Source organism: Melozone crissalis, unplaced genomic scaffold (assembly GCF_028551555.1).
Source record: "Melozone crissalis strain CALT ecotype California unplaced genomic scaffold, PUWL_Pcris_2 ptg000036l_1, whole genome shotgun sequence".
Lineage (NCBI taxonomy): Eukaryota > Metazoa > Chordata > Aves > Passeriformes > Passerellidae > Melozone > Melozone crissalis.
In genome coordinates, this window is record NW_026535814.1 from 3,668,015 (window position 1) to 3,685,533 (window position 17,519).

At 33.5% G+C, this 17,519-nt stretch overlaps 1 protein-coding gene across 3 annotated transcripts in view; it reads right to left on the reverse strand.

Annotated features, from left to right (window-relative positions):
- KIAA0825 (KIAA0825 ortholog) overlaps nt 1–17,519 on the reverse strand; it is a 233,203-nt gene that overhangs the window by 113,866 nt on the left and 101,818 nt on the right. The window contains exons 13-17 of one of the 3 annotated variants that reach the window (XM_054283547.1): nt 16,795–16,934; nt 8,214–8,402; nt 6,459–6,692; nt 4,417–4,825; nt 449–605 (exon numbers count right to left, since the gene is read on the reverse strand). In XM_054283547.1, the coding sequence (XP_054139522.1) occupies nt 449–605; nt 4,417–4,825; nt 6,459–6,692; nt 8,214–8,402; nt 16,795–16,934 (1,129 nt within the window). The remainder of the gene's footprint in view (nt 1–448; nt 606–4,416; nt 4,826–6,458; nt 6,693–8,213; nt 8,403–16,794; nt 16,935–17,519) is intronic. The other 2 variants (XM_054283548.1, XM_054283549.1) reach the window with 2 other exon arrangements.

A 17,519-nucleotide genomic window follows, 5' to 3' on the forward strand; every position in this document is an offset into this window, starting at 1 on the left:
ACAGAATTGTCTAAATTGAGTAAGATTACATTTACTTCCTCAGTACAGCCACAGGGGTTGCTTACTTGTTTAAACCAAGATAGTTAATTAACCAAGTGTAATTTTACCTTTGTAACAGTCAATTCTTCAACAGCCTTCGTTGATTTTTAAATTTATTTTTTTTACTGTGCTCAGACTCCTAAAATGAATCTGTGGTCTACAACATGAAACTGAAGGAAGTTTAAGAGCCATGCTACTGTCTAAGTACCTAAACAAAATCTACAGTGTTTCCTATAACGAAGTCTTTTCTGTAGAAATGCACAAAACCCTAAACTGAATGCATTCTATTAAGGATTCTATAGTGATTTTAAGAAGTGTTATCACCTCCTTGACTAATCCTTAGCTGTCAGCAGATGTTGCCCCAGGCCAGTACACACCTAATTGGTCTGCGGAAAGGCCGTTTCCCTACCTCATTGAGCCGGATGATGTGATAAATTTGCCTCAGGTACTCACTACCACCTGGTTTGTGGCAGATATCCAGGACCATCATGTTCATATTATGCTCAGACAATCCAAGCGCAATACCTCCTTCCTCTAATGTTGCACCTTTAACTGTGACTGAGGCACTAGAAGATAGAAAAGATACAGTTCTAAGTTAAATTTATAAAGAGCAAAATATTAATATCAACTCAGCTAGAACTATATGTTCAAAAAAACCTCGAAGTACTTAGACATATGTTGCTCTACATATATCTCTCACATAATACGTGTTAAATAACAGTATTATACTAATTTTAATCACCTTAATTGGAAAGATGAACAGATAAAACACTCCTTAAGGATAAAGAAGTAGCAAATATTTTCATTTCCCCTAGAGAAGTATCTTTGGTACTAGAAATGGCATTTACATTTGATCTCTTGTGCATTTTTCTTTGCCTGTCACAGCATACATTAAAGCCTAATTAACATGTCAGAAAGGTAGCCATTACTTTAAGTATAGGTTAGAAGTTTTAAATTTAAGTAGTTTTATTTCCACTGCTATGTTGCTAACCATTTAAAAGGTCCGTATTTGCCACTTGTTGCATTTTTTGCCCTATACCATTCCTTGGGGCTTTTTTTTGTATTTGTGTGAAACTTCTACCATGAAAATCTGAAAGTGACATTCCCAAATGCCTCCAAAAATGTGCATTCAAATCTCTGATTGTTGTCAGACTCTCTGCACGCAACCACAAGTTACTATCTTAGTACTGCTACTAATGAAGTCTAAGAAAGAAGTAGTACTAAAATTTTCCTCAAATACTAGAGCTGCAGCACAGGTATTTAACACGTATGTGTCATGAACTCAAAAGATTAACAAGAATATATTGTCCTTTCTACAGACACGGTTGGATAATTTAAAATAAACCAAGGAAGCATTATCAATCAATTAAAAAAATCAGTGTTGTAACTGTTAAGAAGTAAAACAAAAAACAAACCATCAAAAAAATCCCCAAAATCTGAAAACAAAACCACTGTGGTTGCATTTTACTGTTTAAAGTGTGCCATGGTTACAAAGTCAGTGCTTCTGAAAGTTGCTGTTTGACCTACAGGCTCTCTGAACTGCTGCACAGCTGCTGGACATTAAAGCCGATAGATATTGCTTCCACATGCAGTTTCAGAATGTCCTACAGAGCAAATAGTTTCAAAATATAAACTATAATTTTGTTCTTTGCTGAATGCAAGTAAGTGATACTATATTATTATGGTGTACTTTACAGAAAAGCTTCAAAGAAATTGATCTTTAAATTAAAGCACATTTAAGGATGATATTTGATGCCACATACAGATGCAACCTGAATTTCTTGTCAAAATTCATAGCAACTAACATTGAAAAAGCTAAGGACCTCTGACAAAGGAATGTATCAGTGCCAGAAGCACCCAACTTGTATTCTTTACTGCCCGTTATTGCGCAGGTGAACCAGATGATTGGATTCAGGCAGCACTATGATTAATGACTTCCTTTCTGGATTTGGGACTGCCTATCAATCATGTCATTAGCAAGAATGTGCCCTGAGAGAGGCAGACCTCAGCCAAGGAATAACTGCATTCATCTTAATCTGTATATGCACCCAGCCAGCAAGGTCAGGGTCACCATGATGAAAAACAATAATCTTCAATTCGACAAATTACTTTGCAAAGACAGACATTTCTTTTCTTCCCAGGATGTGTGTTTTTTAGAATCTAACGTGACTGTTTACAGCTCTGGTGCTACCATAAAGTGAAGGTTACTTTAATGAATAGTAATACTCAGGCAGTACACAAGACAGGTAAAGAACCTTTGCCATTTTCTGAACCTTTCAATGAGGGCTATAATTTTTGAAATATTCTTTAAAATAAAGTTAATATATAAATTTAGACTTTTTATGTAAATAGCAATACTGACAATAATAACATAACATGAAATCAAGCAAGAATTTTACTTACAAAAACCCACTACACTTCAAAATTGTTTTTATCGCTGTGTAGGTGAGTCCCAAATAAATTTTTGAAATTTATTGGGTTTTTTCTTTCCTATGTATCTATTAGAAGTCTATAAACATTTACAAATATGTGCGTATATATATATATGCACATGCATCCAGCTAAATCAGAAAATAATTTCATTATTGAATGGTTACATAGCACAAATATAGTACATAGTATATGATTACAATATAGTAATTTCATTCATGAAAATCATAAATCCCCTCTTGAAAGACTGTTTTAAGTTTAGTAATTATGTGGTCACTACTTACTTTAATTGATTATTTGAATTTCAGCTTTAATATATTAGTTTTGTAATTTGCATTTTTATAATAACATTTATCTCTAGATACCTCAGGTATTTATAAACTGGATGTTTTTTTTCCCACAGATATTGACTGATAATATTTGAATGAAAAGTGGAAAAACAACATTCATATTAGATTTCTATTGCAGAAATGCAACTGAAGTCAGGGAAGTCAACTTCATAACTGCATCAAATAACTGCTCACTTGGAGAGCAGGCAATGTAATCTTCATTCTAAGCTTAAAATTACCAGGCCTAATCACAAACTAGTTCTTTCATTGCTGTAAACAAACTGTAGACATACAGAAACATTTTCCCATGTTTTACTTTCCACAATCTGATACCTAACATGTAACACAGCACTTTTGTGGTATTTTACAAAAGAAAATACAGTTGCATATTAAATTAAAATTCTCAGCTTCTGAAGACGTGTAAACTAACTCAAGTTTCAGGTTTTAGAGGTTATCCACAATATTGTCTTCCTATATTTGTATTTTTAAGAAGTACCTATTCTCTCAGTGACATTACAAACTGTATTATGGGACCACTGTGTTAAGTGGTCAATTTACAAATTATCATTATGCTCTTTTATTCTACAACTCCGTCAGTCACTGGCATCTGGCTTCAATCTTTTAATCATCGGATTAGATCTTGTAAATTAGAATCAAATGGAAATGCAAAGATAACAAAGGTCAGTGTCAATGCGTGTTTATGTGACACTATTACTGCTTACCACATTTATTACTGCTACCCACATTAACTGACGACTCATAGAAACAGGACACTGTCCCTTAAAACCTGTTCAGTGGTATGAGTGATGAAAACCTGCATGAAAACCTGTTCAGTGGCATCACTGATTCCAGCCAACAATCACTGTATCCTTTGTTTACAGGGACAAATCCTGACATGACAACAACTGCAGCCTTCAAGAATACTCATGGAACAAACCAGCAATCTTACTTTCAGCGATTACAATTTAATTCAGTAAGTCATGCTATTCCAATCAATCTAATATGGCAAAGTCGATGAATGGTATTTTTACAGAATGATACATGAATGCAACATTAAAACAGACTGGACTACAAACACACTGATGTGTACACAACTCCTTGAAAAATCACTGTAAAGGTCTTAATGTCAAATCTGAAGGAAAAATTGGTATTTTCTCAGAAAGGCACAGCAGGATATTATTCTTGTCCTTTAATGATATACCCTGTTTGCCTCAGGGTTTTATATGTTTTAGAATAAAGTATGCTTACTTTTTATTCACAGATGAACATTAAAAATTTCTCACAGTTCCTCTTAATTTAATCACCACAGTAAAATTAAATTATAAATGTATTTCGTACCTGTTTACATTTTGAAAGATCATGGACTTGTCCATATTTTCGATAACATGAAAACTTGTAGTACTATGAACACACCGTTCTGATGAATAACCATATTTTAGTGTTTCAGCAATGAACTTAAATTACAAACCCATGGTATATCAATATTTAGGACTAATTTGTTTCATATAAGATCACTGCTCATCTCTTTTCCTTAAAATTGAGCAGTAGCCATAAACATGCCAATAATCCAGTAAAATAAAGAGCAAATCATAGCATTTGAAAAATACTATATTCTTACCAGTCTATGCTCAATTTTCTTGCCTTCAGCAACTGGCTCTCAATCCAGTTTGGTCTTTGCTGCTCAATGCTTTGTATAATCTTCTGGGTCACCTGCTTAGGACCACTTTTCTGTTTTCCCATAATACTTTCTAAGCACACACGAACTAAACTGAGTTTTTCTTTGCTCCATCTGTCAAGTGTTGCACCTGTTAAAAATTCTGCAGTATTTCCATCCTCAAATATCCGACATATAATTACAATCAAGTTCCAGACAAGCAGACCAGCTTTCTTCAATTCAGCAAAGTTTCTTGACATTTTTCTCTCAGCCAGAAAAAAGAAGTATTTAACTGGGGGAGGCAAACATGCAATCACTGTAGGTAACTTGCTGATTACAATAGATACTGCTTGAGCTGCAAGCCTTGTGAAGCCTTAAAAATAGAAAGAAAAGATTATATGATTAACATTAACAGTATAGTTCTAACTGCTTCTGATAGTTGTATGATAATTTCTAACTTCCTTTTGTACTGAAAATGGGTAAAAAGCTTAAGTACTCAACACTGTACTGTAGTTTCACTTGTATTATGCTATCTGCACATAAATCCCAAAAAACTCAAACAACTACATTAATTAAAAACAGAAAATTTAAAATTTAGACTGTGACTCTCAACAGTTAGTCCTGGTGTGCACAGTCATTACAAAATCATGAGAAAGACAGTACTCTGGTATTCTGAATGGTAAAAAGTTGTCTTCAAAATTTTAGCATTTTTTCAACTTGACAACTGAAGCATTGTGCTAAGTGTATCAGAATATTACATGCATTTATATCCACTAGTTTTTTATAAATTCTTTTCTAAGTTCAAAATTACAAAAGTTCAGTTTATCATCTTTCATTTAAACATCAACACTAGATAGCACTGCATTTTAAAGACCCTAGATAATAAAAGTAGCTATAAAAGTAACTACAGAGAAATTGTGTTGATCAGAACCCAAGACATATATAAAATGAAAAACATAGCAAAAGGTGTCAAGATTAAAAAAAGCACCAATCTCCAAACAATTCAAGAAAACCCTGTGTCACTGCACCTGCATTCCAAATGTTTTTCTTTTATTAAAAAAAGAAACCATATCTGTTCTAGATATCACACATACAAATTTAAATTGTCTTGAAGCCTAGACTGTTACCTCTCAGTTTGCATATCAGTTCACACACAGCAATTAGCCAAAATAGCCATACAAAAGTTCTAGATTAAAATGAGAGTGCTGTGAAGATGTATGAAAAAAAAGAATGGATTGATGCCCTGGCTTGGCCACAATCTACATACTCAAAACTCTGTGCCACAATATACTACAGTTTTGAAAATATTCAGGTAATATTTTGGTGGCAAAAATTTATCATAAAATGTTTCTAAAAGTTAGCCTTCTGAACCACAACCTGAAATGACAGATGCTTTAGGCACTGTGGGCTATGAAAATACATACCAGAAATCAGCTTTACATCTAAGCACCTTCAAAACACGTCCTGTTCTGTATGATTTCTTTCTTCCTTTACTGTTTCAACAACCAAGCAGCAGCATATCCCACAAAAGCTTCAGTGCTTGTTTTATTCAAGCATAAATTGCTGAGTGGTAAAGTTGGGGTGAATGACAATCCCAAATGAAAAGATGATAATGAAAAGGAAAGCTGTTTACAGCCATTGAGGCCAAAGTATAAGCATTATTCTTCACTTTGTTTTGAATCCCATCTGACTACTGCCAGATGCTGGAAACATTTCCAGCATATTATTACCAATACTACAATACTGATTATTTTCAAAATCTTGTTTGTATAGGTATGGCTGCAAGCCTCAAGAAAGAATAACCGAATTTTAATGGAAAGTACTGAAAACACCCCAACCACCACAAGATGTTTAGGAATAGTTTGTTCATTGTAAAGCTATAACACACTCACAAAATTTAATTGCCTAGTTTTGGAGTAAATGAGTGAAGGACTTAAAAGTTCTTATGAGAAGCTTATAGGATGCATTGTACACATATATAAATATTATGTTTAAATTTCACCTACATTTGCCAGATTCTTTTCTCTTCATTTCCCGAGGGGTGTAATTCCATTCCTTTGGAACAGTTTTCAGTAAAACTTCAGGAACTATTTGCTTGTGCTGGTATGTTCCATAGTTTTCTGTTGCCTCCCATGAATGCATCAAAGAAATTATTTGTTTCACTATACCCTTCACTGAATTAATCAAAGTCAACTTCAAGCATCTGACAACTTCAGGCTCCGACTCACCACAACTGGAAACTTCAGAAGGAAGAATTATTAACTATTCAGTAAGTGTAAATCTGTTTCAGAAAGTGTTTTCAGTATTCTTATGGATAAAAAAATTAACATTATGTCATAATAAATTAGACCTATTTGTCTGTTACAAATTAAGAAAGAGTATAATGCAAAACATATGGCATCTTGTTACCGTCTTAATACAGTACTGACAAAAAAAATCAATTTATTTCCTTAATTCTAATTTCTCCACTGATACATTTTAAAAATTCTATTTACGCTGATTGATGTCTTCCTTTTTATATGGAAAACATTTAAGTATTTGTTAGGCATCAATGAGGCAAACAGATATACCCTTTTTTCTACTTTCTTGTCTTGAAAGTATAAATGAAGTTGCATTTATTACATACCCAAACTGCTATACAACAGACAGTAAAGGAAAAGAAAGGTATTTTGGAAACAAAAATACATACAAATAATAGTTATCAACAGAAACACAGCATGTCATCAGAGACTGCATGTTCAAAACACACCATCCTAAATACAGTTATTGACATTACAACAAGTATCAATCTTCTCCACATTCTTAATATCACAGCAAACTGCAGTTTCTCCATTGTCATGGAGCTGCAATTGTCAGACAGTGTGTTGCAGAGTATTTCAGACAGATGTTTTGACATGTTAGATCTTTAGATCCTTTGCTCATACTTTTGCTTCCCTCTACTTTTTGCTGATCTAATCATGGTCTTTCTGGAAGCTTCCAAGCACTATTTCACTGTTTTCCTTCCTCTTACATGTTAAACTTCTACTTTTTGCAATCCCATTTTTCTCTGAGAAGTATCTGAGCACTTTTATCATTGTTTTCTATTTTGTGATGCTCATAATTCTATTTCCCCTCATGCATTCTCCCATTTTCATCCTCTTCTTTTGAGCCCTCCTGCTTTTAATCCATAATTTGCAATATCACCCTTCTAAATATCACCTCTCTTTTCTGATTGAAAACTGTTTTCCTAAGGGATAGAATTAGTTGCTCTAATTGTGAGGCCAGCTCTCCTCCTCAACAGAAAATTAAGAGGCTGAATGCCTGTTGACAATAGAAACTAAATGCTCATCAGATTATTTCTCCCTCAACAGGAGAAGAAGTCCTTCTTTCTCTTTTTCCACTCTTCTCCCTTGCCTCCTCTCTTTTAAATTGTGGCAAAGGTCTGGAGCTGTTGAATGCATAGAGGTGAAGAACCTCTACTGGTTGAGACCTACAAAAACATTCTGCAGCCAGTCTCTGCTGGTAAGACAAACACTTGAGGTCATCAGACTCCTGGTCAACAACACTGCTCCGGAACCTCTGCATTCTTCAAAATTTTAACCACTCTTATCATGGCCTGACTGCACAAAACCCTTAAATAATACTATAATTTTGAAGTAAACTAACATACTTTCACCTGATTGATCACAAATACAAATAATACTCACTGCATGTCTGAGAATGAACAACATTTAACATCAGATTTGAAATGCTTATTAAGAAATTAATAAATGAATAAAAACCTGTCATATTGTATAAGCAGTTCCACAGCAGCTCTTTTTCCATGTAGGACTCAAAAGCAATGCCAAGAGATTTGGGTGATAAAGTGCAGTAAGACAATACTGTGAAGATTGTTTCAATCAGAGTAGGCTCTTTGTTATTTTCCTGTTCCAAGAGAGAACTTTGTTCACCACAATTTAATGCTTGATTACCTTCAAAATAAACAAAAACATGGTTCCAATAATTTCCAAGTAATTTAAGGTCTCAGTAATGGATAGTATTATTCAAAACAAACTGCAAAGTGTATCTGAATAATATTTCAAACAATAACACTTACAGGTACTAAAATCTGATCTTTCTCTGCCTAAAGACAGTTGACTGTCTTCCTGAATAATGTGTAACTAATAAAAAAAGAGACTTAGACATGTTTTCAAACTATGAAATATGCCTATTTAATTCAGAATTAAATTGGAATTGACTGTAATTATAAATTTATTATTTACTGAAGATTAATAATTAGATTCCAAACTGCAGAATCACAGTTAAAAAATCTATTACTGCTTAACTCTTCCTTATATAATAGTCATATGAAACAATAAAATCCCATTTAGATATAAAAAACTAAGAAAAGTAGCAGCTCCATATTCCCTACAATGTGCTTTGTTTTTCAGTGTAAGATGAAACTCAGAATAAAACAGTTCCACAAAACAAAATCTCAGCCCTGCTAAAATACAGATTTTAAAGACAAGTAGTGAATATCATAAAGTGATATTAATTTAACCAAATTCTAGGGGGAGTTTTGCTAAGATTTCAAGTACTACGTAAGCTTACAAATATTTACAAATACTTCTGACAATCATTATAACACAATCTCCTTCCTATAACACATAAAGATATGTTCAAAACTCCAGGAATCAATGCAATTCAATGACTTTGATTTGTGCTGATGTTGAAGACCTGAGCTTCCCACCAGTTTGTGATATATGCTTCCAACTGTGAGAACCAGAGCCACAACCTGTTAAATACTCTTAATTTAAATTTCTAGTTTGCAAAAACAGAGGTTTCTGTAAAAATTATTTAGATAAAATTATACTATAAAATGTCATTGTTTTCTCCCAGTTTCGTTGTCTTTACCTTTAGCAGCCTGTGGAGGAGAAAGATGGGAGTCTTCAAAATCTACCATAATGGAAAATCATTGCTTTCAACTCATCTTTGCATTACTTGAGAACTAAAAATAAATCTCATTTTACTCTCTTCTGAATTCCTACAACCTAATTCATGCATTACTGTAAATCATTCAATCTAGGTAGCATGTAACCTTAGCAGAAACAGAGGATGTAGAAAGCTGAAAAACATGATCACTAATTTCATAACCAACAATATGTGGCTTTTTTTCTTCAAGGCAGCAGACAGATCTGCAAAAAGACACGTTTTTAATCAGCTTTCTTTTTCCTATGAGCTGAGTGAGCTGATATACATTGTTTTCAATTCCAGATGCTTCTAAGTGAAGAATCAAATGGATTCCACTTATTCACTCAAACCAGGTATATGTATGACAAAGACCTGACCATCAAAGCAGAAAAAGCAGTTCAAATGCTGAGATGAAAATCTGAAATGAACTTTGATTCTATTACTGTAAGTATTTCTTTTTGAAATTAATTTAATTAATTTAAAATTCTAGGGGGAGTTCTGCTAAGATTTCAAGTACTATGTAAGCTGCCTTTGAAGTACATGATGGGGAATTGGTTTGTTTAAAGGTGCTCATGACTTGAAATTAAGCCTAAATTTGGTTTATGACAATAGAAAGTTTAAGTCACAACTTACCAATATACTAATTTTCAAATCAATTAGTGCTACCAAAATATTTAGATAAAGAAAAATGAGCATAAAAGAATTTTGTAGAAAGGGCAATAATACATCTTGTTATAACGACTGTATAATGCAACTCTTGTGCTTTTAAGCAAAGATCTGCATGAATCCACTACTAAGTCATTCTGTGACTAAATATAACAAGGCATGTAAATATTCATCAGCTTTTTCTTGCTTTACCCTGAAGTAAATGCTGTCCTTGTTGTGACAACCTGAAAGCTCAGGTTAAAATCAGTTTTCTGACTGATAAGTGGGCATGGATCATGGAATCACAGAATCCCTTGGGTTAGAAGGGACCTTAAATGATAATGTCATTTGAAAAGTTTAGCTAGCAGATCAGTATAGCTGACTTAAATATTATGAATTAGGAGTCTACAGAAAAATACGTTGATTTCTCTTGCCTTAGATGTTTTTCTTTTACATTTATTAGTTCACCTGTCATAACATTAAATATTCATATCAGCTTGAACTCCAATGCAGTCTTCTTGTTAATTATTACATAGAACAGAATTTATATGATAAGTATTTTACTTACTGCCCAGTGATGCTTCCCTCTATTTTTTTCACTGACTGCATTTGTACAGCAGAAGCTAATTTGTGAAGGGAACCTAAAGCTCCCATAGGCACCTCAAAGGAGATGCTTCCATATTATTTCAGCAAGACTTAGCATTCATACATAAATGTGGCTATATATTTATCAAGATACCTGCTAAAACAAAAAAAATCAGCTGTCTGTTATTTCCATATAGCATGATGTTCTATATGCACAAAATATACAAAAACATATTAGAATACTATTCTTTTTAATAAATATCTCTATAAGAAAATTATGTATCTATTGAATAAAAGCTATGCCCTAACCATTCACAATGAATCATTCTTCCTATGACAAAATAATGCACTAAATCTCTTGGGATACTACCATGTATTTTAAAAGCATAACTTCAGAAAGGCAGAGTTACAAGTACAATTCATCCACATTTCTTTCTTACCGATAGAAATACTACCTAGTAATTTGCCAACATTATCACTCATCCAGCACTTACCTGACTAGTCTAGCCATGAAATGAATCTTGCTGAATTCAGAAAATCCTGTTACTGATGCTAGACCTCACTCTCCCCAGCTAATCCATACAGGTCAGCCAAGATACAAATAGTTATGCTATCTTTTTTGACCAAAAGAGGTAGTCAAAACTCAAATGCATACATGCTGTTTCACTTAGGAAGAAGAATTGAAGATGGGAAAATTATTTCTGATACTGGTCTTTAATTTGCAAGGAGCATGAAGATTTTGCTTTCTTTATTGAATATAAAGGTTTCTTTAAACTACAGTAACTGATCAAGGATATAAAGAATGTAAAAAGGATATGCTTTATTTGTTTATAGAATCAAATACTTCAGCAGGCAGTCTGCAGTACACTACATTCTCAGTGCTGCTTCTGTCACTGACTTTTTTTCTGTTCCTTACTGTATCTGACCTGGTAGATCACTTAACTTTTCTTTCAGAGTTGCTCCTCTCCACTGACAGCAAAAATTCTATTGTAACTTTGAACATGGTTTCATTTTGGCAGATAGTGTATTATTTCAGTTTTCAATTCCAAGGAGAAATTTTATATTGTAGATTTATGGAAGAGTCAGAGAATACTCTGAGTTGGAGGGGACCCACAAGGGTCATCAAGTCCAACTCTTAAGTAAATGGCCCATATTGGGATTGAACCCACAACCTTGATTGCTAACAGCACCACGTCCTCACCAACTAAGCTAATCTCAGGATCACATTACTCCTATTCTGAATAAAACCCAGATATTAAACCTACCTGTTTCAGTTTAATACATTCCAAATAATAATAAACCCTGTATTAGTTGCTATCTATGAATCAAATAAATCCTAAATTTATGACAATCATAAACCTCAACATGCCAAAAAAGCTTTAAAAATGCTTAAATCATCTGCCCATAAATTATTAATATATCAGCAAACTACTTCTGTAGGTATATATTTACATGTCATCAATGCCACAGCATTTTAATTTAACTCAACTGCATTTGGAGTATTTTCTCCCTAAACAATTTATTTTCAACTATCTGAGAAGAAGTTTCCATTAATGAATTTCGGAGTTAGTGATTTCTGTAGAATCTATCTTAGATATATATATGGCCAATAGAAAAAATCCATTACTGTCAGGATACCTCCAGTACTGATTTTATGGGATAGTATGCAGAAAGTATGACATTCTGACAGCCAAAATTTTATAAGGTAATACTGAATGTAGTCCTATGGCCACATTAGCTCCCTAGTGTTTCTCTATGTATTCGGGTAGATACTAAACAGCTTACCTTCTTACAACTTACTCAGTCAAGATCCCTACTATAGCAAGAAGTTCCTACCAGAAATTACTATGTCTTTGAAAAGCTAACCACATGACCGTATATCACAGACACCAAGTCTATCACACACGTATCAAACACTATCTTCACACTCTGTCAAGAAAAGGTAAGGTATTCACAGCAGGGGTCCACTGCAGTCCAAATCCTGTCCAAATCCAATTCAGAAACTCCATGTTTTCCTTAGCTTATCACTGGAAAGTCACCAAATGGAACAGGATATCTGTATTAGGGTCCCTTTTTTACTTATCTTCCAGCTACAAGTATATCACTTCAGTATATCCTTCATTGCTTATGCAGGTACAGAATCCAATAAGCTTACTGGTCAGAAGGACCTTTTGAGGAGGTGCCTCTTTTAAAGTAATCTTCATTAGGCTACCATGATACAGACTGCTATCACAAAGAGGTACCCACAAGCCTTATATTGGATGATCCACAAATACCGGGAGGAGAGATCTGTCTCTGAGCAAAGATATAAATTACTCTATGAGATTTACCTCTGTTCACCTTATTGAGGGCGGGGTTACAGATCAACATCTGAGTTTTGTGACCAAAATCTGCAAGACTACTTTTCCCAAAATGGTGTGTGGTTGAGCCATGGAACTAGAACGGTTGCTAGTTTTTTCACTTATGCAATAGACCATGACAGGATTATTAAATCCAAGGAATCATCAGAAGAAAGTACAAGAAAGTACAATGAAAGTACAAGAAGAAAGAATGACCCTCAAGAACTTGAAATAAAAACTGTCACAGATTTTAACAATGCCAGAGTTTTGATGGAGTTGGTAATTCATGTAAGGCATGTACATTTTCTTCTGTTATAACTCATTATTGCCACTAGTAGTTCAGTCAATGAGGTCAACTAGTGAAGCTACCACTTTTCAATGTACTTTTAGGGTAACCCACAAAAAACCAGTGCTATTTACTTTCATGTGTCTAAAATGTAATGTATTAAATTTTATTAAAAATTAATTAGTACTTAAAATTTACCTTAAAATGACACATTATACTTCGTGGCAGTTAGAGAACTGTTTCAAAGCAGGCAAAGAACTGGAGTGGGGAAAAAAAATCTTTCAGTTCTACAAATACATTTCCAAGTTCTCTTTCCAGAAAAAGGGGAATAAAAGAACAGTCTTAGGAAACTCCTAATATCTATTAGTGTCTAGAAAGCTGTATAATGGTCCACCACACAATTATATTTTCTTGGTGGATATCTTCCCTCCCCCAGACTTCTTACATGTGCAAGGTAATTGATCTCTTTTTGAAGCAAATCACATTTATTTAGGTCCAATTTCAGATTTGCAGCCTTAGACTTATTACAGAATATTTGTCAATTACTATCAATTCTTAATTCAAAATTTTAGTGGGGCCCCGAATATCATCTAGGTTGAGATGTACAGACTAAAAAATACTGTCTTCTAGTAGTTTTTCAAATAGCTATTGTGCAAGCCAAAAACATTAGGTGAAACTGCCAACAGCATGGTCCTGCTGTGAATGCAGATTTCTTACAGTTTATCTCCACATGCCAATATTAACTTTGGGGTTGTGTATAGAAAGACAAATTAAATTTCTGTAACAACTGAGGTCTCAAGTTTTTATGGTAATCAATAAGATTATTTTGAAAATTAAAAAGCAATATACTGCATTTTATGTTGTTCTTCATCAACTTGACACTACTATTTCTTCCTAAACAAATGTATGAGACCCAAAGACTGACTGAAGGTCTAGAATGTGCCTTGTTGACAATTTCTCAGTGACAATTTCTTAGTGACCACTGTCTTTTCTGGTATTCATAAATGGCCAGGTCTACTGTCTGATGGGATCCCCTCTGACACATATTAATCCTGTGTTGGGCCAGTGCAATCCAATAAAGCTATAGCTGTTTGTTTTACTGTGCAAAGAAAACCCCCTGATTCCTAGAAATAATGATTATCAAAAAAGAAGTCCTAGACTGTTCAACTGGCATGATGTGTATTTAGAGCAAATCTAGCAGAAATTCTCAGAATTCACTTATATCCTTCACTTTTTGACATCAGCATCTTCTGGATTCATCTGCTTATTTTATAGAGACACTACTTCCTTTTTTCCTCTATTATTTTTTGCTTATCAAAATAATCAATTTCTATTTCACATCCATGAATGATAAGGCAATATTGGTTAAAAAAAATCTGCCAAGTAAATTGCAAAACAGCTTATTTTGTCAGAAAATTAACATGGTACCAGCTACCTTCACTATTTTTCTCTAAGGTCTCTGCAAAGTCACAGCAGAGACCTTAGACCCTTCACTCACTCAAGAACATGTTTTGAACAAAGAGTTGCTGGATGTTGGACCTATTGAAAAAAACCTCTAAGATTATATGGGACTGTAATTTAACACACCTAGGTTATTTAGACTCTCAGCTTGTTACAGAGGTCAAATACACAAATCAAAGTTTTCAACCATCTTTTCAAAATTGCCTCTATGCAGTAGCTATGTGCACTGAAGACAAACAAAAGGTTCTGTTCTGGGTAACCTGATTTATTACCTTTAGTACTTTTTGATGCAATAACATCATATTTCCATATTTTAATTTTTATGTACATTTCACATATCTTAACTCACAAAAAATTTACAAAAGTGCACTTTTTTAATTTCCCTGTCCAGATAGCATATAATTATATGCATGGAGTTTTAATAGCTTCAACAAATATGTTATCCTTCTTATAATATTTAGCAACATGAATCATGCCCAAATAGCTTCTCTACAAATACTCTGTTGGCATTCACAACAATACTCCCTGCTATGATGGGGAATATACATTCCTTCTCAACCTCCCTGTGGTACAACCATGAGAACAATGGGAGAACAATGAAAATTATTGTGTTTGAACGATGTCTACTTTGAGCATCCCGAAGTTTTAAAACAGTACAGGAAAATTCATCAATACCTAAGATTTTTTGCCTTTTGGCCTCTTTTTAAAAGGAGAAGGAAAGATTGAGTGTAAAATATGTGAAAAGGCTTTTCCTTCTTAAAAAATTCTTATGTAATTAAATACCAGGGAGTCTTGTTATCACTAGGGCAAATTGCTCAAAAACTATGGTATACTTGGCTGTATACAAGAAGGAATAGAGAATATATATTTTTTGTCATTAGACAATTAACCCCATTGAAGTTAATTTAGATGATATGGATCATCACAGATATTGACTTTATCTAAACTGGAAGTTTATTCATTCCAGTATTGAAGTTACATTAATAAAGCCTGTGTAAATAACACATTTTGTAATTCAAAGTCACATGGATTTCTCTAAAGCTTAAGAGGTTGGTCAGTCAATAGACTAATACATTCTGTCACTTATTACCTGTAATAATTTAAACAGATAGTAAAACTCAATATGTATAACACTAGGTTAAGACTCTGACCCTGATCAAACATTTGTCAGCCTTTGTAAAAGATGACATGTGTTTGAGTAGGCAATTGTATGCACTGCAGATCTCAATAAGATGTGTGACAGAAATAGATGTACTCCTGACAAACATTAGACCATTACAAAATGACAGAACTAAATCATGTTATATATAGATAGATAGAGAGATAAATACACTTAAACATAAAAATAAATATATACAATATTATGTGGAGCTAATAGTTTTTGATAAATAGGAAGAATTTGTTTGCAAAAAAAATAAAGAAACCAAGACTCTCATATTCCTGAAAAATAAAGTCAAATAGGTGGTTACGCCATTAGTTATTCAACAATATGACCATTTGATCTGCAAACTACTAATGAAAAAATGTCATAAAGTTTGTTGCTTCAAACCCAATGCCATCAGAATGCAAATAAAAATTTGTAGAAATATTCTTTTATTTGTTCTACTTTCAAAAGAGCATTAATGAATTAACAAGCAGAAGCATATATATGTAATTCTAGAATGCCAACAGCAACAAGCATATAATAATATCAACAAAACATCTAAGAAGGTTTCCACTGTTCAAATGTAATTTTGAAAGTGTTCTTTTAGACTACTGATCCACACTTTTAAAAACCTGTGTACAGTAGTTGTGTTATCAAAGCTCCATAAAGTTCAAATTAATCTTGACTCATTTGCATTTATGATAGCAGCCTATTTTATCAAATTGCAGTTTGCTTTGAAATTATTAATACACTGGTTGAGTGTATTATGTAAATTCTCACTCAAAAAGCGATGATTTTTCTATCTTTTTACCCATTCAAAAAGTGTCCTACTGGTAAGTAAATGGGTACTTAACCCTCAAAATGGCTGTCAGCCTTCCTCCAGCATTTAAGTTAAAAATGAATTTGTGTTTCTCACTGATAATCATATGTGGATTGACAATATCAATACTTACTTGAGCTTCTCAACAAAATTTTCACTAAGAAACAATCATGGTGTAGCAATGTTTCCAAAAGCAAGTTCAAATTACAGTATGGCTGGGATAAGAGCAGCTTCAGCAGACCTTGGGATGCCATTTCTCTGGCTGACGAAGTCCTTTCAAAATATAAGATAAAGACAGAAAGAATAATAAAGTTAATTTATCTATGAAATTAATATCTTTGAATTGCAGATGTAACACTAAATCCCTTAAGTGTCAACTCCTCCCAGATTACTCTGAAAATGCTTTCATGCTTCCTTACTTTAAGGCAGCTCAGAGAAAGAACTGCACTTAATTTCAACTAGTTAAAAGAAAACTGACATTTGTTAGTCTGCCACAGTTAAATCTGGTACAAAGCAACTGTGTTTATCTCTTTCATGGAACAGTACCTATTTTGTTCTTCTAGGCAAAAAGGAGGGGCTTTTTTTGCTGCAGTTGAATAAATGTAAGGGTACAATTTTTTAGTTTATTATTGCAGTAATCGTTGACTAAGACATTTGCAGTGTCTCTCCTTGATGAAGTGTATAAAGCTCTTAAGTAAAAGGCAGTCAAAATGCTCAAAGGGGTTGCAAAATTCCACTTTAGGTTGAGCAATTCTTATGTGTTCTGAAAAATCCACAAGAAATATTATACTGGTTGTTTTACTGCTTCACCAGCAGGGAGAAGTGAGAAAGCATAGTACAAATTCATTAGCTTTTAAA